Source organism: Bidens hawaiensis, unplaced genomic scaffold (assembly GCF_021521415.1).
Source record: "Bidens hawaiensis isolate Kalapana, Puna unplaced genomic scaffold, B.hawaiensis_p1.1 tig00002525_1, whole genome shotgun sequence".
Lineage (NCBI taxonomy): Eukaryota > Viridiplantae > Streptophyta > Magnoliopsida > Asterales > Asteraceae > Bidens > Bidens hawaiensis.
The window spans coordinates 2,266,988-2,291,762 of NW_027491138.1; the positions used below are offsets into that span (position 1 = coordinate 2,266,988).

Consider the following 24,775-nt stretch of genomic DNA (forward strand, 5'->3'; position numbering starts at 1 on the left):
ATGGATGGGTTGGGTCTAACTGGGTCAGGTAAGCTGACCCGTAACATTTTTAGTCAAAAGTTCTCATTTTTTCATGAATGATTGGTTTGCCAAACATGATTGATTCCAAATGAAAAAATTGTTGACAAAAACCATGTAAGTCCCTGGATTTTAATTTTACATGATTAAGTCCCTTGACTTTTAGAACTTATAGATAAAGTCGCTGCACATTATTAACTTAAACAGAGGTATTTTTGCATGATTAAGTCCCCAAACTTTATGAAAAGGACTTTTTTTTGTCAAGTTTTAAACATCTAGGAATTTGATTATGCAAAAATAAAGTTCTAGGCATTCATATGTGAATTCAGCAATACTCCATTTCTTTTTGACAATTACCCTTCTATTATAATATACTATTTTTTTTTATTAAAATGTATCAAAATATGCTGCACATAAAAAATAAAATTTGGTTGACTTTTGATCCCGCCTCCTTTTAAGAAATTTGACCCGTTTACAAATAAAACATGACAATAACTTACAGGAGGAGGGTGTGGTGCATCATTGCTTCCATATGGAACAAACTTAACGGGCACTGAACGGGTAGCAAACGGGCTGATTTCAACTTCGGGCTGTGGCCCAGCAACCGGGACACTAGGATGACTGTCGGCATTGTATACAAGATTTGCACCCGTCACCATCGTTTGAGGGGTCGGTGATCTTTTATTTGGAAATGATGGAGAAAATATCTTTGCTCCAGGATTGAGTTTGAACTCCTGAAGGAAACACCGCAAAATTAAACCGAGTAAAAAATTAATTTCGATTTTACTCTTTACATTACATTACATACCTTAGTGGTTCGATTAGAATTTGAGATTTTTGTAGTGACGGTTTCACTTGGAGTTGATGAACTAGTGTGATTACCATTTTTTCTGCAATAACCAAATTATATAACAAATTGAGTTAATAGATTTCAAAAGAATGTGTAAATATCCGAATGATTATAACGGAGGGCGAACACTCTATATATACAAGTAGAACCCTAGAAAGGTAACTTGGACCTATGGGGTATATACAACGAAACTCTAACGTTAAACTGCAAATAGCTATTATTAATGATTTAATGCTTCTTCCTAGGAGCATAGATGTTAATTATACCTAACTTGTTACATGTAAAGTCTATATATGCCTTTCAAAATGGTTTGGTGAAGATATCTACGTGTCGGAATTCCATCTTAACATGAATCAGCTGAAGAGCTTCCTTATAAGAAGATTAGGCCATGAACTGGCTTGCAACCCTGTAGTAATCAATCAGCATATCAACGACAGACTTCCATTGAGAGAGAAGTATTCATGGTAGAGAACGAGCTATCTATGCCAAAGAAGCATCAGAGTTGACGAAGTTGCTAATCTGAAACTGAGACCGAAGGAACCGTTTGAGCACGGTGTATCAGGCTTAGTCGTAGAAAGTGGAACTGGAGACATACCACTATGCCAAGGTCATACTTTGGCTGTGAATCTCACATCTTCATTGTCTTGTCCTTATGCCACTAAACATATGTGAAAATTAATGGTGGGAGCTCAGTCGGTAGGCCAGTTGTACCAGAAACAGGTTATGTGATGTCAGAGTCCAGAGGATAGACGGGCCAAAGAACACGGGAATGGTGGAAACCTCGAATATTGGTCAGGCTCGGAAGAAAACTGGTCAGAAACACTCAAGAAAGTAGAGGCGTGACTGAAAAGTGGGTCGGGGTTCAAGTTTATTGACACCTAGACAATGATCATGGACTACGCTACACACCCAAAAGTTTTGGATGCAAGCGGAAAAGGGAGTTGCTTTAGGGAACAAGACAGAAATTGGAGCTTGACCACAAAGGACAAATGAGGGCATACAATTTATCAGTAAGAACAACTAGTGAATTACCTGCTATCATCCGGATCCTTCAAGCATTCTTCCATCTGTTTTTTAACAACAAAGGTAAAAAAAAAGAAAGGAATTTCAGAACACACATTTTGCTAGTTTTTCCAATTTAGAATTCATTTTATTTGCATTAGTAGATCGAAATTAAAACAGTGTTACCTTCGTTGAATCTTTCACATCTATATCTTTTGCTTCAAGAGCATTGGTTGAGTGAATACTGTTCTCAGGTCTAAATCCATTAGCAAGCCCGTTTTCAGTTCCAGACGACCGTCTGTATTCATTGATGTTAGAACTAATAATGCATACTATTTCAATAAATATTCATTAACAAGAAAATAGCTTTACAAAATCCCTACCGTGTTTGGTTAGTGTACGGTTGACCAACATTTGACTTGCTAGTCACTGTTTTATTCGATCCTGTTCCATTAGAAGAAAAGGAGCATGCAACAGCCCCTGTTTCATCTCCGGTTCCGTGTCCAGCAACACCATCTGCAGGAATTATCACCTTCTGTATAAAAAAGTAAAATTTTATATTAGTTATCTATTACGTTACGATAAATCATTAAAAATCATACCTTTGCAACTACTTGAACAAGGTCCTCGGATTGGATTATGAGTGTGGGGATCACCTCTTCATTCGCCACATTTGAATTACAACTACCTTTCTTCATCATCTTTGCTCGTTTCAACACAATAGCTACAATATCAGAAAATGAAAGAGGGTGTTTGGATGAGCATTTTATAAACCAAATACAAATAAGGGGGTGTTTGGTTCTTCGTTTAAAGGCGTGACGCGCACACATCATGTACCACAACCAAAAGTTGCATCTATCTTATCTGTTTTGACCAATTTTGACCCAGATTTACACGAGGCACCGCCTCAAGCACGTAATGCGATTTCCTGGCGCCTTTTAAAAACAAATTTTGAATGTACATTTTGAAAGTGATTATTGTATTATCGTGACTTCAAGTAATAATATTCGGTTATGGTGTTTACTAGTCCATCAATTGTCGAACGCGCAATATCATCAAAAGTCATACGCAAAGCACTAATCTTTATCAGATTCTAAGTATCCAATACCACCAAAATGGTGTAATTGACAAATCTATATCACAACAAAGTTCAAGCTGTCAACTTTTATGCCATCCAATGCAATTGACAATCAGATCAAACAGATTCAGATCACAATTCAAAAAATTTAAAGAAACCTCTTCAACAAGAAACCAAAACAGACCCGGAACAAATCCAATTTAAATTCAATTGGCATTTGAAAACCAACAATTAGCAAGATAATAAATGAATGAATACCATAACGATGTTCAACGCAGGCAGTGTGGAAGATTCCAGAATAAACAGAGCCATCCTTGATGTGAACATCAACGGAGAGGCCAATGAGACACATGGTGGTTAACAGCAACGCATCGTTTACAATAGATGATGATGATCTGCTGTTTTGTTGTTGTTCTTGATTTCTGCAGCCCATCTGTCGTTATTGATTCGATTGATAAAAGTGTGAAAATTAAAGGAAATAGAGATCTAGTGCTGCCGGTAGAATAATATTAATAATATTATTGATTATTGATTTAGAATTAGAATGAGGGCCGGTTATGTGATTCTGGCTCCTCCATCTTCTTTCTTTATAAACAGAGGAAGAGGCCTCTTTAACTTTTTCTAGTTTCAGGGATTTGTATATTAATATTATTAAATTAAATAATTTTTTTGAACGACCAACAAAGAAACCTAAACGTGCGAAATAGGTTGGCGGGTTTGGGTGGGGAGTAACCAAGTTGTAAACTTGTTTCACGGTTGGTAGTACGTAAAAATGAGGTTAAACGGGTTAGAGGGTTGACATGTTGTTGTATTAAACGGGTTAGCTTGAAAATGAGTCGTTTTGCTTAAACATGTTAAATCAAGCACGTGTGGGAAATTGTTATCATGTGGTTTGATGTTTATATAACTCATTAGGAGATATACCTGAACTCTTATGTTTATTTATTTGTAAGAAAGAGAATAGCAGTGTCAAAACAGGAAAACATTAACGTGAATAAACGATGAAATATAAAAACTTTACCGAGCGTCTAACATTTATGTTGGGATATCAAGTACTTTTCGGCGGAAATCGCCGTTGACAGTGGCAACACTTATTTTTTTTGGTAGAAATCGCCGTTGGAAATGGCAATACATTGCTTTTTGGTACAAATTGCCGTTAGCAATGGCAATGGTACTTTTTTATTTTGAAATCGTCATTCCTAATGGCAATTGTACTATTTTTCAGACATTCTCTTTCTAGTACTGACAGGAAAATTGGAAATAAATAATCTCACATTTTGTGTATTGCCCAATAATAATCTCATCTTTAAAAATCACCAGCAAAGGTCCCACCTTTTAACTATTTTTGTCTTACTGGTCCTCTGTTAAAAAATACTTAACGACGTTATGTTTTTTCCCTAGTTTCAAACCGATGTTTTAGGGTTTTTAATCGGAAGAACGATATGAGTCAACTGATGTAAAACTTATTTCGAAACGGTTATTCAAATGGCTTGATTTTTGTTAATTGGAAATTCAAGCACCCCGAATTGAAACATTGTTTCGTCGTTTGGATCACCATTTCGAGATAAGTTTCACATCGGTTAACTCGTATCGTTCTTCCGATCAAAAGCCCTAAAACATCGGTTTGAAACTAGGGAAAAAACATAACGACGTTAAGTATTTTTTAACGGAGGACCAGCGAGACAAAAATAGTTAAAAGGTGGGACCATTGCTAGTGATTTTTAAAGGTGGGATTATTATCGGCCAATACATAAAAGGTGAGATTATTTATTTCCAATTTTCCTTTTTTTTACACACCTATACTTCTAACTTCAAATCGCAATTTGTATTGGAGAAAACCTTAGATGAGATTAACTTTTAAAGATAGCATTAGTTATGATTAATACTTTAAAAAAAGCATTATTTAAAAAAAAAATCGGAATGTTTAGATATCTTATACACATCTTGGCCTTAGCTTTACCCATACTTCTATTTTCCTTTTCCTTAGCCTTGCCTTAATGCTATTTAGGCGTATAGAACCTTTTAGGGTATACGTACGTCCTTAATAGGGGCTAGTGTTTCTTTCGCCTGCCCATTTTCTCTTTTCTATGTAGTTACTATATGTTGATCAGTTCTTCACGTATGTAATAGAAAATATGAATGTTATAATAAACCCATAAGTAAAACATACCTGTTATAGTAGGGGAAGTAGTAACCGCCCGAAGAAGGATGTAGACGACATGATAGTCAGCTTGGTCGAGTTCCCCTTTAGGATGTATGTTAGTGATGGGGATTAAGGTTCTTGAGGAAACCGAATTATGGAGAGATATAGGGGTCACGAATTTCTTAATGTGAGAGTTAGGTTTTTCTTATGATGTTAATTAATCTCTTCCATGTATTTATATACACCCAAGGGGAAACCCTTGATTAGCAAGTAATGGTAATATGGTCCATCAACAATTACCTAGCTAATATAATAATAAGGTATAATTTAATTATTTTGATCTATTATTATACAAATGATAATGATGGCCATACATAAATATATATATCCATATATTTATTCTTACATTCTCCCACTTGGCCAAATAATCATTTATTATGAGCGTTATATTAGTCTGCAGATTTTAACACTCATTTAGCTTTAAACTCAAACTGGAGCAGAGAAATACAATCATTGAATTGAACATCAGCTCAAGACCCCCATTAATCATACTGCAGTCCTTGTTTAAAACCTAAGTGGTTATGATCAAAATTTTATAAGTAAGCCCTTCAGATATTTGATTTGTATATTAATTTGTCTATATGTCATTACGCATGCAAAACATATTAAGAGACATACAAAATCAAAATCCAAACCAATGAGGAAAACTAATAATTAGTCAATAATAATTGGTCATTCATGTAACGATATACTATTATACATGGTCATAAATAATCCCGTATTTATTATAAGCGCTTTCATAAGACTTATGGGTAATATATCTTTAGTTATAGGATCCTTAAACATATCATGAATGTATTCGATATGAGAATTTAGTTTCCTCAATTCGTTCATAAACGAATAATTTATTTCATATCAAAATTTAATGCAGCACCTCTTAAACTGTTACTGTTTGAGAAAACATGGTAGCTGATTTTATCACAATAAGTCTTCAATATATAATTTATATGGAGTTAATTAACTTATGATTCCAATGATAAATTTTCAATAACATTTATTGACAATTGCATTGAGATTTAATCAACATATTATGTCGTTAAAATTTAAATTGTTGTTATCAGTTCATTATGACTCCTCCATGAGATAGATTATCTTCTAACATAAGAATATATCCCAAAAATTACATTTTCTTATTTTTTGAATATGACGAAGTTTAGAGTAATCAACCGGTTTGAATTCTCACTTATTCTTTTAAATTATAGTCCCTCGCTTCCTTTAAAGATATTTCAATACTCTTTTAGATGCTTCGCGTTAATCTAGACATATCTAGTGTATTGCAATTCGAGTAATATCTGAACGAGTATAGACTTGTACCTATATAAGGCTTCTACTTAATGAAGCACAAGGAAATAATCTCAGTGATCCTATTATCCTCTAAAAGAGAGCATTATTGTGTGTTACATGTACAAGGACCCTTTTAAGTTAATACTTATAGAACAAAAAATAATGTCCCTTCGGGTCTATCTCAGTATGTTATGATATCTATCACGTAAGAGATATTTCTTGAGATCAAAGTATGTATAAACAATACTTAGACTTATGTAACATATGCTTGTCAAAAGAATGTCATCTATATAAGGACAAGTTTGTTTTTAGCTGCTCCCACTCATCTTGAGGTAGGTACATTGATCCACTTAGCTGTTGATAAAAATATTGTATAAAGGTTTCATCACATTTTGATGTTTGCATTAACCCATTAATGGATTATATTGACTTACAGACTAAATATTCTTTAACCTTCAGTTTAGAACTTCAAGTTGCTTTATGAACATATAAATATGCAAGCCAGTTGTTAGGAAAAGTTGTTTAAATGTTCATGTAATGTAGCTCTTAAATATAATAAGCTACTTGAACAACAATGATGATCCTCAAAGAAATCTTTTGTAATATGGGAAAGATTCTTTGATGATTTATTCCCTCTTGAATATAACATTTAATAATCAATCGTGCTTCTTAGTGTCTTAACGTTTATATTATGATTTAGTTTAGTTATGAACACTCTTAGGTGATTCAACCAAATCCCAAACGTTATTCTGACTATAGAATTTAATTTAGATTGCTAATAATAGCTTTATTCCATTTAGAAGGTTGATTGATATTAATGGTTTAATTAGAAGATGTAGGATCAGTAAACTTTTCATTATCCATTTCAACTTTAGTTAAGGAGGTTATATAATCATCAAAGTTAGTAGGTTTTTATAAACTAGATGACCTCCTGAGTTAATTATTGGGTTTATTAGAAGTTTCGGTTTTATGGATTAGCTTTTGTTTAGGTTGCTACCATTTTCAGGATTCTAAGTCTGTAAGAGTTGGTGCAATATGGTGTACAAGTGGTGTAATAGGAGTTAAATTCGGAGTAAAATTTAATGACTCTCTTCCCCCCGCCTCTTATACCTCTAACAAGTCATAATAAGGACTTTTACTGCTTCCACTGACCTTAGAAACCTTTAGGAAATTGGCATGCTTAGGGTCAATATTTAAAGACCAATGGATTCTAATAGAGAAACAAGTTAATAATATAAATGGTTGCAGTTTCTCTTGGTGAGGATTAGTTTAGTAAGAAATCTGAATATGCCCACATTTAAGTAACAATGAAACTTTTTGTAAGAGTAGTATTGAATTCTAAGGAGATAAGTTATGATGAAACAGTTTTGTGATGGAGCAATGTCTTGTACAAGAGATGTAATTGAATTAATATCAAGTTTTCACTCCCCACCTCTTGCAAATCTTGCAAGTTATGATTAAGACACTTAATGCTCCCACTGATCCTCAAATCTCTTGGAAAGCTACATGGAAAGTTTCAATGATGTACGTGACGCAGGAACATTTCATTCATATATTATACTTGATTTGATTTCCTTAACGTCCATATGTCATCAGAAACTTAGGGACATATTTAGAAGAAATCATATTAAATTAAGTATATATGAATGGATTTCTATAAGACCGTGGACCATAGAAAATAGATTAGATACAAGAAAATAGCCGTTAAATGATAAATTATGTCTGACTATTCCATTTAGAATAAGTTCTATGAATGTTAGTGAAATATAACTTCAGGTGGACCCATACTTATTCCTTAAGCCTAGTAATGTTTATGACATCTAACACATGATTTTAAAATCACTTAGAATGAGATTAGATGAAAAATCATCCTCATCAACCATGTCATGATTTCTCATGAAATTTTGGTTTTAGTGGATGACGTTTATAGGTGTCATTTGTCTTTTGTTAAGTTCACATTTGCATGATAACAAAAGTTGTGAAAGTTTATAGTGTCATCTAGTTCTATCCAAATATTGATAACAAATAATATATGAGAGTTTAATGTAAGAGTGACTTTATGTTGGCTATGCAAACCTCAAAACTGTCATAACGCAGCTTAAGTATTGATACTAAATACTGATTAAACACCAGAATTTAAGGTCTTCTAAAGCATAACTAGAACAGTTTATTATGGTTTATGATAACTTGAACATTTAATTTTGTCACCAACACTCATGTTAGTTATTCGTTGATTTTTGGTAAGGAAACATATAAAGAACTAGAATCAACCTATCATGTGTTAATTGGAATATAGAATTAGCAGACTTAAATATCATGAATATGTGACTACTGATTTTAGCTAACAGTTCTTTTTAAATTATGAAAAATCTCGTTGCTTATGCCTAGTAAAATGACATATATATGCAGTGAGGCTTCTCTTTAGAGAACTTAAAACTAAAAATTATACTTGTATTTTGTCTATAAACCTTAGAATTGTCCTCTCTTAGGTTTAAGTGGTGGTGAGTTGAATAACATCTTATTTTTCAGTACTAGATATTTCTTTTCTTGTACATATGTTGCTGATCAACACACTCATTTTCCTTTGGTACTTCTGAGTGTTATAGTTGATTCTTAAGGCATCAAATTGTGCTATTGAAAAATTTAGTGTATAATGTACTGGAAAAATTATACTTATTTTCATGTGTAAGCCCTTAATTTTATGGGTCATGTCATGATATTGTACATTATGATGTATTCAATAATGCCATTTAACCTTATAGTTAGAATTTAGAAGAAATGCATGCATCTTAGGAGTTATTTTGATTATTTTCTAGATATTAGATTAGTTTTAGGGAAAACTAAATATAGAATAACTCTATTTGATAGCATGAGTTTATTAATTATCATAAGAGACATTATGTTTGACTCATCTCATTTATCATGCTCTAGGTTTCTTCTTTATTACTATTATTAGAAGGAGCAATTTGATGGACATGTCTTCAGAAATAATAAAAATGAGAAGAGCTAAAAGTTAATGAAACTCTTTACGAGGCAAAACATATTGGGTTTGAAATTAGAGTGGATGATTTGAATGAGAGTAATTTATAGGAAGAAAATTATAGTAAGTAATGTAATGGGATATTTAAAGTAAGATAGATCAATTAAAATAATCATTAGATTAATGAAGGATTATTAATTGTGAGGATCATTATATTTTGTTAAAGATGTGATATGTCTATTATTAACATCAAACTAATAGACAACTTAAATTAAAAGTTCTACTTAAATAAAAAATAAATCATCTTTGGGCAGAATTAAATTTTATTTAAGTATATGTGCAAAACAATTGTAACACATCATCTTTGGGCAGAAGTGAAACAATCATTTTAATTATGCACGAGTTAGTTTTGCTTGAATTAAATGTAACTCATCACCTTGGGCAGAAGCGATACATTTAACTCATGTTAGGCTAAACTAACACGGCTTGTATTAAGACTTGAATGATATGCTAGATGTAATGCATCACCTTTGGATAGAAGTTTACATCAACAATTTCTTCAAGTTTAAGCCTTTCTATGTTTTGTAAAATCAATCAATATATATATATATATATATATATATATATTATAATATATATAATATATATATATATTATAAGTGTCTTACAAAACATTAATTAACTAATAGCAAATCGTGTTTTCGGTTTCATGAGACCTCGGAAATTATAAGTTCTCGGTTAACACTTGTGTTTTCGATTTTTATTGTGTTTTCGTTTTTATGAGATCTCGAAAATTATGAGTTCTCTGTCAACACTTGAGTTTTCGGGTTTATTATGTTTTCGGTTTTATGAGATCTCAAAAATTATGAGTTATCTGTCAACACTTGAGTTTTCGGGTTTTTTTTATACCTTAAATAATTTGGATTCAAATTCTTTAGAGATTAATTTTATCTCCAAGATTTGGTTTAATTTTGAAATTTATAGATTCCATAATTAGTCAAAATTTAAAATCTTTGAAGATTTGTTTATTCAATTATTTTAGGAAAAACACAATCATAATCCGAATTTTAACCAAAATATGTAATATTTTCGAGAAACTCATGATGAACACGAAGAACACCACCGAAAAACCATAAAGTTTTTAACAGATATTTAATGTGAAATTTGGTTATAACATTGTTTTTAAACAGTTTATGTATAACCAGATTTCAATAAGTTAAATAAGAATTTAATGATAATAAAATAAGAAACAGAATTCGGGTTTATCAGATTTTAGTTTCATGTTTTCTGGTTTAGATCCAGATTTAGGAAAAACATAAAGAACTGATTAATCAACATCGCTCTGATACCACATGTTGATCAATTCTTCACGTATGTAATAGAAAATATGAATGTTATAATAAACCCATAAGTAAAACATACATGTTACAGTAGGGGAAGTAGTAACCGCCCGGAGAAGGATGTAGACGACATGATAGTCAGCTTGGTCGAGTTCCCCTTTAGGATGTATGTTAGTGATGGGGATTAGGGTTCTTGAGGAAACCGAATTATGGAGAGATATAGAGGTCACGAATTTCTTAATGTGAGAGTTAGGTTTTTCTTATGATGTTAATTAATCTCTTCCATGTATTTATATACACCCAAGGGGAAACCCTTGATTAGCAAGTAATGGTAATATGATCCATCAACAATTACCTAGCTAATATAATAATAAGATATAATTTAATTATTTTGATCTATTATTATACAAATGATAATGATGACCATACATATATATATAAATATATATATATATATATCCATATATTTATTCTTACACTATAGACTTATAATGCTATATTATAACTTATAAAAAAAAAGTTTTGGAGCTTGAGATCTAAGCCGAGCAGCCTCTCTACCCCCTCGGATAGAGGTTATGTTTGCCCCATCACACTTTCCTTATACCCTACAAATAGCATCTGTTATGAGTTGAATTATACTCCATACATTTTTTATGCTTTCAGAAAAAGCTTCATTTGCTTATATGCTGTGATTCTGTTTCTCTTATTTTCTACTACAAATAGTAATATCTTGTTCTATATTTATAAAGAAACTTATTATTTAGTAGGTTTGGGAGAAATTATTATGTCCCCAACTGGGGAGCTGGCAGACCAGCGTTTGGGTGTACTAAAAGCTGTTGGCAAACACCATGGATTTAGTGCTTGTTGGTCATGACTCATGAATATGATGAAGAGAAGGACCTTGTTATATGGATGAAATATTAATCTGTGCACCTAGCTGGCTTCTCAAGCACATGGACACAACTCCAAATTTTGACTGTTCATGGCTATAGGTCCAGCCTCAGTTTAAAGAACACCAAACATATTGATTGCTGTTGATGAAGAAGAAGCTATAACTGACACACCAAATATGTGGCTCATTTTATTAAGAGAAAATTACTGTTTGCTTTCTGTGTTTTCAAGACAGATGCACAATGAGTTTCCGAAAAACTTTGAACTGGTTGAGTCTATGTGGTTTTAAAAATGAACCAATTGAGTCTCCTTCCCCTTTTAACAAAAATAAATAAACTAGACTAATTTTTTTAACAAAAAGAAATAAACCGAACCACTTTTTCACCAAAAATTAACAAACCGAACTACTTACTAACAAAATAACGAAAACTAATTTTTTTTTATCAAACTAAACGAACTGAATCACTTTTTTACAAGTAGTTCATTTCGTTTAACAAAAATAAACAAATCAAACTATCTTTTTAACAAAAATAATGGAACCGAACGTATTTTTTTAACAACAATAAACGAATCAAACTACATTTCTAACAAAAATAAACGAACCGAACTTATTTTTTAACAAAAATAAACAAAAACTTATCTTTTAACAAAAATAAACGAGTCAAACTACTTTTTTTTACTAAACGAACTGAACCACTTTTTTTACAAGCAATTTAGTTCATTTCGTTTAACAAAATTAAACGAATCCAACTACATTTTAACCAAAAAATAAACAAAACAAACTTATTTTTTAACAAAAATAAACAAATCGAACAACCTTTTAACAAAAATACACTAACCGAACTACTTTTTTGACAAAAATAAACTAACCGAACTACTTTTCTTTAATAATAAATAAACCCGAATGATGTGCTAAAAGTAGTCTAATAAAAACGCGCTAATCTAGACACTAAGTAATAAATTCTAGACTACTAAAACTACTAACAGGCAAGTGAACCGATCGACTCTAATACAACTAAGTAAGTCCGGATATCGAACCCACGAGACTCTTTAAATTACGTAAACCAGCTAAATTAGACTCAACTACAGACACGACTATTTATTATCGGGGGGGTTTTACTTAACACTAATATTAAACTAATATTAACTTAATCACTAAGACTTAAAAACGACTTAACCCTGGACTTAATTCAAATGATGACAAGATAACTACCTAGGCTAGAATCTCCTAAATTGCAGCTATTAATTAACCCGGAATAATACTTAGTTATGGAACTGGGATCGTAAAATAGACACTTATAAGAAAACCCGGACAGGACCCCTGACCCTTCTCAAGAGAAACCTATGGATTTCTAACAAGTTTTAACGCACACCAGTATTTAAAATCAAGTTTGCTTACGGTCACCTAATTAATTACAAACTAGTTCCTTTATACGAAATACTACCTTACAGCGCGGAAATCAAAGGCAGTCTAATATATTCAATTGACTCGATAGACAAAGTTAATCAATCAAACCTAGACGGACTCCTTACGAAGAACTAAATCTAGCAATCCTGATCAACAAAGACCTATCAATAACCTAGCACCTTACAACTATTTAGGTTAGCAGCACACTTAGGTTTATTTAATTAACCATTATTATTCCTATGATCTTAGTGCACATCGATCATAAAATAATAAAAAACACAAAGTAATTGACCTAATAGCAACCTATCATAATGACAAACAATAATCAAGGCAACTATGGAATAATAATAATTAATCAAACAATCCTAAATATCCATACGCATCAATTTAATAAACATTTTACTAGTTCATAAAACCATAACGATAAATAAATCCCAAGTCAAAATCAAACATCACAATAGGTTCATCATAAGCCTAGGCAGTCTATAATGTTTAGCCTGGCATCTTAAAATCAAACAAAACAATAATAGACGAAATCATGGCGAAAATAAATAAGAACGGAAGAATAAAGGCGATAAAACACGGAGTCTTCGTCCTTGACTATTAAGCACTTCGCCGGTTGATTCCTCGACTCCAAAGCTGCCGGAAACTGACCTCGGACGCCTCGGAACTCACCAAATTCATCTGGAACTTTAGGGTATGATTAATGGTGAGTTTAGGGGTCTTTATATAGGCAACAGGGGTCCAAAAATAGGTTAAGACGGCTAAACAACGAAATTTCTGGAATCTGGCACCGTCACCACCACGCCGCGCTGCGCGGCGGGCTCCCCCTCCCTTGTCGCGCGGCGCACCGGCCCTTGGGGGGGGGGGGGTCTGGTCCACTATGCTGGTCCGGTTCACTCCTGGTTCGGTCCGGTTCGTTTCCTGACGCGTCGGTTCTCCAGTTCGGCTTGTTTTTGCTCGTTTTTCGCCCTCTTTTCACCGGAATAATACCCGAAACCTACATTATTCAAATAAGTTAGTAGTATACAAATCCTAATAAAAACCAAACATAAACGATTAAAATATTAATTAAAATATACAAGGGATTAATATATATTTAGCGTTATATCACCGAACAACTTTTTTTAACTAAACTAAACGAACTGAACAATTCGCTTTAACAAAAAATAAACCTTTCGAACTACTTTTTAAAAAAAAAACAAATAAGCGAACCAAACTTATTTTTAACAACAACAAAAAAAAACGAACCAAACTAATTTTTTTAACAAAAATAAATGAACCAAATTTATTTTAAACAAAAATAAGCTAACCGAACTTGTTTTTAACAAAAATATCGTTGTAGCTTGCACTAAAGTGGAGTTCGATTCTATTACTTATTTTAGAAATAGTTACGTCGTTTAGTTTAGTAAAAAAGTAGTTTAGTCCGTTTATTTTTGTTAAAAAGGTAGTTCGGTTCGTTTATTTTTGTTAAAAAATTATTCTGGTTCGTTTATTTTTGTTAATAGTAGTTCGATTCGTTTATTTTTGTTAAAAAATAGTTTGGTTTGTATTTTTTTTTTGTTAAAAAAGTTTGGTTCGTTTATTTATGTTAAAAAAATTTAGTTCGGTTTGCATATTTTTGTTAAAAAATGTTCGGATCTTTTATTTTTGTTAAAAAAAAATTCAGTTCATTTATTTTTGGTTGATTATGATTTGGTTGATTGATTATAGTTTGGTGGTTAATTCTTTAATTTGAAGGAAATTTTTAAAGAGGGACTAAAACTGAACAATCACTTAACCATAAGGACTCACGCGGATAATAAAAAGGGTGAACTAGTAATTCCACAACGACAGGGACTCAAATTGTTCGTTTCTGAAACCACAAGGACTCAACCAGTTCAAAAAAAATTTTGAAGACTTATTGTGACTCCGCCCTAAAACCATATGGACGCAAACAGTAATTTTCTGATTGATTTATTTCTATTTAGGCCAACCTTTCTATTCATTTATTTATTTTGACTCATGCAACTAGTTCTACAAAAAGTGATAACATAACCAAATTGACTCATTCACAACCAAATGGGTCGGGTGGTCGACCACATCAAGTATTATTTTCATATTGATTGTAAGTCCTTAGTTTTGTTGGAACACATAGATTGGATTAACCTAGAAACACTTTTTCTCTATTTTTTAGTTCCCTTATATAAGTAATTAGTGTGTTAGTTATAATTAAAGCAAAAATATGACTCCAGTATTGATGGCTGGTTATATTTTATATATATAATCGTTAGTTTTTAGTGTTTTTATTTAGTTTTTTTTTAAGATTTTGGTAGATCATGTATGCTTTTAAATTTCAAGTTATGAGATGCTAAAGTAAAGATACAATTTGGAGACATATATGTCATGTGCATGTCATGAAGTCTCGGAGAGATCAAGGATGGTACGCATTTGAAAATGAGTGAAAACGAGCTAAATCTGAAAAGTATCATATTTGGAGTCGGGGATGATAGTATTGGAGTCGGCGACATCGAACTCGTTTTTGTACTCATTTTTAATTTTAACAATATAAAATTGTGGTTTGCCTCCACTAAAATCATAGCTGATACTGGGAGGATTTTGGGGCTAGAGACACCATTGGGGACTATCTTTTGGAGCACAATTGAAGATCTCAAACAAAAACAAATACCTTGAAGGATATTTCCACAACTATGAGCAACGTACTAATTCATCTGTGATCATTCCCTGTGTAAAGTTTATATGATTTCAGTACTTTTCATCATGTTATTTAGTTGAAGAATACTTTTTGTAATCATTTTGTCATCTATATGTATTTGATATTTCGTATTGTCGATTATTCATGCTGTTGAAAGTTAATTGTCACCATTGGCGTGAGTTTAAAGGTTGCAGTGATACTTATATATGTAGGGTTTGATACTGTGTTCTATGAGTATGTTACTATGTTACATACAATTGTTAATTGATATATGAAAGAATTTTTATGCAGGTAGACTGTTTGGGTATCAAAAGAAGGTCCTTCGGTGGTCTTTTTATACGCCATCTTCTTGTTGTTCCAGAATGAGAATTTAGGGCAAGGAAGAAGTCCCTGTTTATTGATCCCTTGGGTCAGCTCGACCGTCTTGTGTGAAGAGTCCTTGCTGTGGAAGTGCTCCCTCTCATTTGGTGCCATGCCTTGAACAAGCCAATCAATGAGACCAACCCAGCTAGTGCATACCTATGTTTAGGTTCTATTGATCTTCCTAGTTGTATTCCAGGTCTTGGCAGCTATTCGGTGGTGTTGACTAAGGGGTGGTCTGCCTCCTCACCGGTTAATGGCTAGAGTCCCAATTGATAGACGATTGTTGGTGTTATTCTGATTTTCCATGTTTTTAGGCTCATAAACGAACAACTCACGGAGATAAAAAAACATATATGAACAAACATAAATAAACATATTTAACTTTAAATAAACACAAACAAGCAAATACAAAACATTAAATAGATGATCCATCCAAAAAGGAACATAAATAAACGAATGTTCACAGACATAAATGAGCGAACGAAACATGTATTCATGTTCGTTCGTTTAATTAAATGAACACAAACTTTTTGTTCATGTTGAACATAAAATGAATTTCCAACCGAATGGTTCAAGAACAATTCACTGAATGTTAAATTTGTTTACAGGCCTAGTGGTGGCTGCATTGGAGCCATTAGTGGTCACTACTGGTGGTGCTATACCGTTTCCTGGTTGCACATTCTTGTAAGTTGTAAAGAAACCTACATGATCAGCTAAGATGGACATGAGCCTAGACAGAGGATATATTAGTAAGAGTAGCCAAGTCATGTTTTATGTAGTGACGTGGAATGAGTTGGGCTGATTTTTATGGCCCGATAAGGTGTGAAGTAAAAGCCCATTAAATCGTACGAAAGCCTAGTAATAGAATCTCTTTATAATATTTTAAAGCCCAGTAATATAATTAAATCGTGCCAAGCCCATTAAATCTTTCCAAAGTCTAGCGAGTAGTGGATATAATCTTGGAAAAATTTTTATAGAAGCTATAAATAATTGTCTAAATTAAAAAATATTACAAAAAGTTTGACTGAAAAACGAGTGCGGCGTGTTCGAACTTCGAATCCAAGAACGAAGTTGTGAGGCAAGCTACAACAGTTATACGATACGAGCGGCGGCTAACAAGACAAATGAGCTCTAAACAGAAAACTAATCCGTGACCATGATTGGTTTCAAAGACTAGCACGATGCCAATGATTGTATGCGTCAAATTAGAGTCCTTGGCTCTAATACCAAGTAAAAATTCTTAAGTGTACATAAATGATGGATTGTATTGAAAATTGTAATTTAATCCATATACGTATATATATATAATAACACAACCTCAAACTTCTATTATTTACATTGTGTCTAATAGTGTATTGTTTATGTAAGTTTATAACTCTCACATGCGATGCTTCAGGAATAATGAAGCAACCTCAATAGAAAACTAATCAGATTTCTCAATGAGTTAATGATAATTTTCGTCCATGTGGTTTGTTATTTTTGCCACTTCAGTCCAAAGTTTGAAAATTTGTCAATTTAGTCCTTATAGTTTTAAACATTAGCCAATTACAACTCCCGTCTAACGTCATCCAACTATGCCGTTAGTTTAAGGGTATTTTTGTCTTTCTCCTTTTTATTTTGAGTTAATTGTCATTTTCGTCCCTGTGGTTTGATATTTTTGCCACTTCAGTAAAAAGTTTGAAATTTTGTCAATTTAATGTTTAATTTAATTCAGTTTTTTTTTGGTCTATAACCCCTAGGAGCATAATCCAAGCCAAAAAAACCATCGACATAGACCAAAACAGATCTACATTTACTCTATCGACAACAATAATCATACACCCCTCGTATTTAGTTTCTAGACATTTCATAAACTCCCCCCATTGTGGAATTCAATGGTAAAATGGCTAGGGTAATTCCTTGAAACCGAACTATACCGAAAAAAATAAAATTAATTTCTTTGATTAATGCATAATAGTTAGGGTTTAGAGATTAACATATTGTAGCAAACATCTGGGTCGAAATTAACACCAGGGGATCGAATATCCCACATTTCCATGTTTGCTCAAGATATCAATACACTAAATCGCATGTGTGTTCTTCAAATCATGGTGTTGTTATTGAATTCGCCAAACTTTAGGGTTGTAGATGGCTAAACAGTATTGATTATGTCTAAAAAGACGATTATAGCCCTCACATAATGTCTAAAAAGACATTTATGACCCTCACGTAAGGGAACGCGATAACGAAGTAATAGCATAGTTGGATGCTGTTAGACGGAGGGACATAATTATTGGCTAATGTTTAAAACTATGATAACTAAATTGACAAAATTTCAAACTTTGGACTGAAGTGACAGAAGTATCAAACCACAAGGACGAGAATGACCATTAACTCAAAATAAAAAGGAGAAAGACAAAAATACCCTTAAACTAACAGCATAGTTGGATGCCGTTAGACGGAGGGGGGGGCGTAATTGGCTAATGTTTAAAACTATGAGGGCTAAATTGACAAAATTTTAAACTTTGAATTAAAGTGATAAAAGTAACATACCATAAGGATGAAAATAGCCATTAACTCTTTCTCGATTGTTAATTAGTTTGTATTAATAAGTAATATGCGCTACATATAAATTCTTGATTAGTTTGTATTATACAAGAAAGACAAACTTGGGTCCATATGATGACTTTCTTTATTTCTTTATGATGATGATTTCGTGCAAGTCATGCATTCAGAATGAAGACACAAGTTAAAAAAAAAAAAGAGAAAGCACTAACCAAAAAAAGATAAAAAGTAGATTGACTCATGGTTTCTTTGTCGGTCGGGACAAATTAATCACCATGATTAATGGAGGTCTAAAGTTGCAATGTATATATAAAAAGGATCTATTTAGCAAATAAATATAAACCTGTTGAATTTGCTCGCTCTCTTGGAAAGCAAAGCAAACAAAATGATGATGCTCAAACTAAAACTACTGTTGCCGTTGATGCTGGTGTTCACCGCCGTAACTGTAACTGCAGATTACGTCCGGCCACCGCTTCGAAAGACCTTACACTTCCCTTGGGATCCCAATCCTTCATCTCATCCTCACCAGGTTTCATTTACATTACATTACACTCCTCATTTATATTAAATTATGATCCAACTTTAACAATCCATCTGTTGATTGATCAAACTGATTAATTTCTCTGGAATTCATATGTTATGATTAGATTAATATATGTAGCACCCACTTTTCCATTATTGTTTATTAGATATCCAAGAATCAATCTAGAGTACGTCATGTGACCATTGCAGGTTACTTTTAATTATACTCTCTTTGATTATTGATATAGAATTATGTGGATTAATATGATTTTGTTGAGGTTTACTAATCAATAACCTTTTATCTAATTAGGTTTTAGGATTCAAACTAAATTAATAATGGACGCACTACACTTATAGGTTGAAAATGTACCTGCCATATAACAACAATCTCTCTGGAACTTAAGTAGTTTCGTAACCGTTGATGAGTAATAGCATAACTCTTTCTTGACACATAGCATATTATTTTATTAAAAAAATATAGAAGTTGGTTTAAATGATGGTTCTAGTTATATACTTGTAACCATAAAAATAGGTTATCAAAAACGTTATACCTGAATAATTGGTTTCTCAATCGATTTGGTTATTCGTTTTTTCTTGAACGTTTGGCGATGCACACTTTTAACAAAACAATTTATGTTCATGAAGGTGCATATTTCACTGGCTGGGGATAAGCACATTCGTGTATCATGGATTACTAGCGACTCGTCATCTCCTTCACTTGTTGAGTACGGAACATCACCCGGGAAGTACAATTTCAAGGGTCATGGTTTTACAACCTCTTATAGCTACTTGTTATACAGCTCCGGGACCATACACCACACTGTAATCGGGCCACTAGAACACAACACAGTTTACTATTACAAATGTGGTGGTCAAGGATCCGAGCTTAGTTTCAAAACCCCACCATCTGAGTTCCCAGTCACATTTGCTGTGGCTGGTGATTTAGGTCAAACGGGCTGGACAAAGTCAACGTTGGACCACATTGACTTATGTCAATATGACGTGCACTTGCTCCCGGGTGATCTTTCTTATGCTGATTATATACAGAGCCGGTGGGATACGTTTGGTCAACTCGTGCAGCCACTTGCAAGCGCGAGGCCGTGGATGGTGACTCAAGGAAACCATGAGAAGGAAAATATCCCGTTTATTAAAGACGGGTTTGAAGCGTATAACGCCAGGTGGAAAATGCCTTATGAGGAAAGTGGATCGAGTTCTAATCTTTATTATTCGTTTGAAGTTGCGGGTGCTCATGTTGTTATGCTCGGTTCGTATACGGATTATGATGTGAACTCTGATCAGTATAACTGGTTGAAGGTAAGTGTGTTCATTATGGTCAAACCACAAGGACCACTTGAACAATTTTCTCTTATGTGGGAAATAAGAATAATTAGTTTATCATGTATGATTACAAAATATTACTCCGTAATATCTTTCAATTATAATACACAGGCGGATCTTGCAACAGTAGACCGTAAAAAAACACCATGGTTACTTGCATTATTTCATGTGCCGTGGTATAATAGTAACATTGCTCATCAAAATGAAGGGGATAGGATGATGGAAGCGATGGAACCGTTACAATATGCTGCTGGTGTTGATATCATTTTTGCTGGTCATGTGCATGCTTATGAACGCACGGTATTCTTGCGATTTATGCTGGTTTTGTGCGTTATATTATATTTTAAGCTATGCTTAATATTGTTACTTTTTTTTTCAGAAACGCGTATATAACGGGAAATCTGACCCTTGTGGTGCTGTTCATGTTACCATTGGTGATGGAGGTAACAAAGAAGGTTTACAAAACAAGTAGGTCACCTGATACACTTTTTGTCCAACTTCAAAATATTTTTTTTTAAAATAATTTGCGCCAAATGCAATCACAAAAGTGTGTTATTGGAATTGTGACATGTTTGATAGGATCATAGGATTTCCTTTTTTGGTGGCTTTCTTTAAAGAGGAAATTTTATAGATATCCATGAAAACTTTCATGGTATCACATTTGCCCAACAAAAAAGTTTATATCAAATATACTTCAACTTTTAAATTTACTCATTCTAGTAAATATGTTGGCCGTGAATAGGTACAAAGACCCGCCACCAGAGTGGTCTGTGTTTCGTGAAGCAAGTTTTGGTCATGGTGAGCTGAAGATAGTGAACTCGACTCATGCCTTTTGGAGCTGGCACAGGAACGATGATGATGAACCCGTGCGGTCTGATGAGGTATGGATAACCTCGTTACTAAGTTCGGGTTGTGATCCTAAGGATAATAAAGAAGTCAATAAAGCACTTTGGTCTCCTTAAAAGATAACCACTGGTAGTTAAAGCTTAAAACCGCAGTCTGTTGGCTGTGTATTCAATATTACTAGTTAGTATTGTGTAAATACACAACAATTTGTTTCCTTATGTACTGTTGCTTGGTGTGTTACATCCATTATTACTGATAATCCACTCATTATTAAGACTTTAGTGTGTGTAGGTATTAATTTCGTCGGTTTCTTTTATTCTAACCTCTGAAATTACTGTTTGTAAAGTAGCTGAAATGGTGTAAAAGAATATATTGTTACCCTCTACCTGAAAAGTTATGGTTCTGTTGCTGCGATATGATACTGATGCGGGTACGTGACTTAACCCGATGAAGAAACACTAACCAGACCCCGGGCAGATTACTGGTAACCTGGGGGTTGGAGAGCTGTTTCCCACGAGGGGTTAGACCGTTGGAAGATGGTTCTTCTGATAACCTGCAAAACAGACACCGTGAGCTCGTCACTGAGAAGGGGGGGGGTTCCTCCTTGTGACCACCCTCCGGCGTGAGAATCAGACTAGATTGCTCTTTAAATATAAAAGTATATTAAGAGATTGCTAGAGCAGATATCAGGTATATATGATAAGATAAGATGTTGTAAGATGATCATACCATTGGGGTATTTATAGCCGAAGGTAGGTTTCCAAGGGGTTTAGCCGGCCCAACACGCTACCAACTGTAACCTATGCACGTGCCCTGCCTGTGAGTGGTGGATAGGTAGCGGCTGACACAGAGCAGGCGTGTCGTGCACTCTTCCTCTTCTGCCAACTACAGGCTAGGCACGTGGTATGGCAGGAGTTGGTGGGTAGGCGGCGGCTATTGGTCACAGTGCTGTGGCGTGCTGTCTGCCATGCTGCTGTCAGTGAGCTGTCGCATTCTTGGTCAGATCTTTTGTCTGTACCTCGTCAGGTATCACACAAAAGATCCTCCATCATACGGACTGGCTCATTTAGGCGGGAGTTTTCCCCCTCCCGCCTTTGCTCATTCCTTCAGGTGACACTGGGGAGAGTTAAGTGCCTTGTGCGTGTAGCCATGCTGCGCGGGTGGCCAGTCCCTAATGGCTTGTATCCGAGGCTGCGGGGACAGGCGGAGTCCTTCACCATTGGGAGGCATTTCCTGCGGGACCAGCTTGCATACTGCGCGTAAGGACGTCATGTCTCCGAGCATGGTTGGTTCTGCGGAACCAGTTGGTCTTTGCGCAGACGTCCCTGTTTAAGGTGAGTCTTGCGGGTCCAACTGGGCTCTGCTGGGACCTACCTCTTCAAGTCCCCCCAGTCCAATGTTCGTCTCATGCATGTTTAATAAAGTGAGGTGAACTTTTGGACTTAAGCAGAGGGTTTTGAAAAGGGTTTTTGTAAGGTTTTCCATGGGGATTCTTCCCGCGGAAGTCCTTGTCACTTGCAGAAATGCCCGAGTTTCCTGCTTGGTCTTTGGGTATGATGCGGGTAGGTCTATAACCTCCTCGCAAGTCGGGAGCGTTGAGTCCTTGTTTAGATTCTCCATGAGGTTTTGGTGGTTTTGAACATAGTGATCAATTATGTTAAAACCACCAATTCCATCCTAGAGCTTCAAACAACGTAGTTCTCGACATTCCCGCTATGTGGGGATGTTATTTCCGTTTCCGCAAGCATTGCCCAGAAGATCCTTCTTGGTTTCAATTCCCAGCGGAGCGCTAGGTATGTGAAGGGTTTTGCCTTAACACTGTACCAGCGCTCGTCTTACGGTTACTTTACTTCCAAGGTATTCCTGGCGTCAATTCCCTGCGGGTGGTAGGTATGTGAAGGGTTTTGCCTTTACACTGTACCCGCACCCGTCTTATAGTTACTTGGTTGCCGAGGAATATTTGGCTTCAATTCCCTGCGGGTGCTAGGTATGTGAAGGGTTTTGCCTTTACACTGTACCCGCATCCGTCTTACGGTTACTTGTTCACCAAAGTTTACTTGGCTTCAATTCCCTGCGGGTGCTAGGTATGTGAAGGGTTTTGCCTTTACACTGTACCCGCATCCGTCTTACGGTTACTTGTTTGCCAAGGTTTTACTTGGCTTCAATTCCCTGCGGGTGCTAGGTATGTGATGTTTTGCCTTCACACTGTACCCGCATCCGTCTTACGGTTACTTGTTTGCCAAGGTAAGGGGTATTTTCCCGCTTTTTTTTTTTTTTTTTTTTTTTTTTTTGAATCTTGTCTTCAAATTTTAAACTTGAAATTTGAAGAGTTGGTAGATGGATAAGAACAACCCAATACCTCAAACGTCGTGTGACGGTTTCTTCTGACGGTGTCAGGACGTGCCAGAAGTTATGGCGACATGACATTATGTGGTCATTCCAGTTGCTTTTTCAGGCGCGTGGGCACGGGATTTCGGGCGCGTAGCCGCGAAATCTCTGGCATACGTCCTTGACAGATGTTGCCAGCTTGCTTTTGCCACGCGTCATAGTTTCATTGCACCTTTGATTTCTCTCTCTTCCGTATTAAATTCATCGCATTAATTGCGATTACTATATAAAGGGGGAGAGGGTTATTTGCAATTCACACTTTTCACTTTCATCTCTTCTTCTCAAGTAATTTCCGGCGAATTTTTCTGTTCAGTAAAGCATTACCCTGAAATCTCTTTTCATCTTTCTTCCACCATGTCTTCTCATGATGCTGATGACCAGAAGACTGCTGGCGAATGCCAGTGCTCTCTTCCTGTCGATCTGTACCAGTATATCGTCAGGAAGTTCATGCTCGAGTCTCTCGAGCCTGAGTTTCCTGAACCCCACCATACTGTGTACGATGCCCCTAGTGGCAAGATCGGGGTTTATGCTGCATTCTTTGTCTACGGAAACCTTAGGTTTCCGTTGACAAAGTTTGTGTACCGTGTCCTGGAGAGGCACGGTGTGCACCTGACAGAGGTGCACCCCATGGCCATTGCCAAGGTCCGGCACTTTGAGTGGGTGTGCCGGATACTAGGCCTTGAGCCCCTCGTTGACCGTCTGATGACCTTCTACACTTGGAGGTGCATCCAGGGGTGGTACACTCTTACAACCCGTATCAAGGGTTTAAAGATTTGTACCACCGAGCGGAGTCTTCGCTCATGGAGAAGAGAGTTCTTCTTCATATCCGCTCGCGCCATCCCCATCGCCATGAAGTTCAAGAATGGCCAGGCGCTTCCGAACCTTCCCGCCCTCAACTACGAGGAGGCGGAATGGTTCTCGAAGATATCCCGGGTCCAGTCCCCGGTTTTCCGTTTTCCGGAGTCGGCGATGGTGATGCTGGGGATGAGCCGGGTGTGGAAGGCGGCGAATGCGGATAAGGTTCC

The 24,775-nt window shown here is 35.1% G+C and overlaps 2 protein-coding genes across 2 annotated transcripts; one reads left to right on the forward strand and one right to left on the reverse strand.

The window, feature by feature from the left end:
- Positions 1 to 392: 392 nt before the first annotated feature.
- Positions 393 to 3,337, reverse strand: LOC143620091 (uncharacterized). The gene is made up of 7 exons (XM_077091867.1): positions 3,207 to 3,337; positions 2,473 to 2,594; positions 2,254 to 2,405; positions 2,057 to 2,168; positions 1,901 to 1,935; positions 827 to 908; positions 393 to 752 (listed from the first exon to the last, which is right to left on the reverse strand). The coding sequence occupies exons 1-7, from the start codon at positions 3,298 to 3,300 to the stop codon at positions 393 to 395; spliced, it is 957 nt and encodes a 318-aa protein (XP_076947982.1). The 5' UTR covers positions 3,301 to 3,337.
- Positions 3,338 to 19,041: 15,704 nt separating this feature from the next.
- LOC143620005 (purple acid phosphatase 18-like) lies at positions 19,042 to 21,643 on the forward strand. The gene is made up of 5 exons (XM_077091812.1): positions 19,042 to 19,185; positions 19,824 to 20,492; positions 20,628 to 20,816; positions 20,896 to 20,984; positions 21,259 to 21,643. The coding sequence occupies exons 1-5, from the start codon at positions 19,042 to 19,044 to the stop codon at positions 21,476 to 21,478; spliced, it is 1,311 nt and encodes a 436-aa protein (XP_076947927.1). The 3' UTR covers positions 21,479 to 21,643.
- Positions 21,644 to 24,775: the final 3,132 nt, after the last annotated feature.

Excerpts from the sequence above, each read along its gene's own strand:
- LOC143620091 (XM_077091867.1), bottom strand. The coding sequence starts at position 3,300 with ATGTGTCTCATTGGCCTCTCCGTTGATGTTCACATCAAGGATGGCTCT. Across the intron at positions 1,936-2,056 it reads ATGTGAAAGATTCAACGAAG|ATGGAAGAATGCTTGAAGGA; the intron begins GTAACACTGTTT and ends GTTAAAAAACAG. Across the intron at positions 909-1,900 it reads AAGGATCCGGATGATAGCAG|AAAAAATGGTAATCACACTA; the intron begins GTAATTCACTAG and ends TGGTTATTGCAG.
- LOC143620005 (XM_077091812.1), top strand. The coding sequence starts at position 19,042 with ATGATGATGCTCAAACTAAAACTACTGTTGCCGTTGATGCTGGTGTTC. Across the intron at positions 20,493-20,627 it reads ATCAGTATAACTGGTTGAAG|GCGGATCTTGCAACAGTAGA; the intron begins GTAAGTGTGTTC and ends TATAATACACAG. Across the intron at positions 20,985-21,258 it reads AAAGAAGGTTTACAAAACAA|GTACAAAGACCCGCCACCAG; the intron begins GTAGGTCACCTG and ends GGCCGTGAATAG.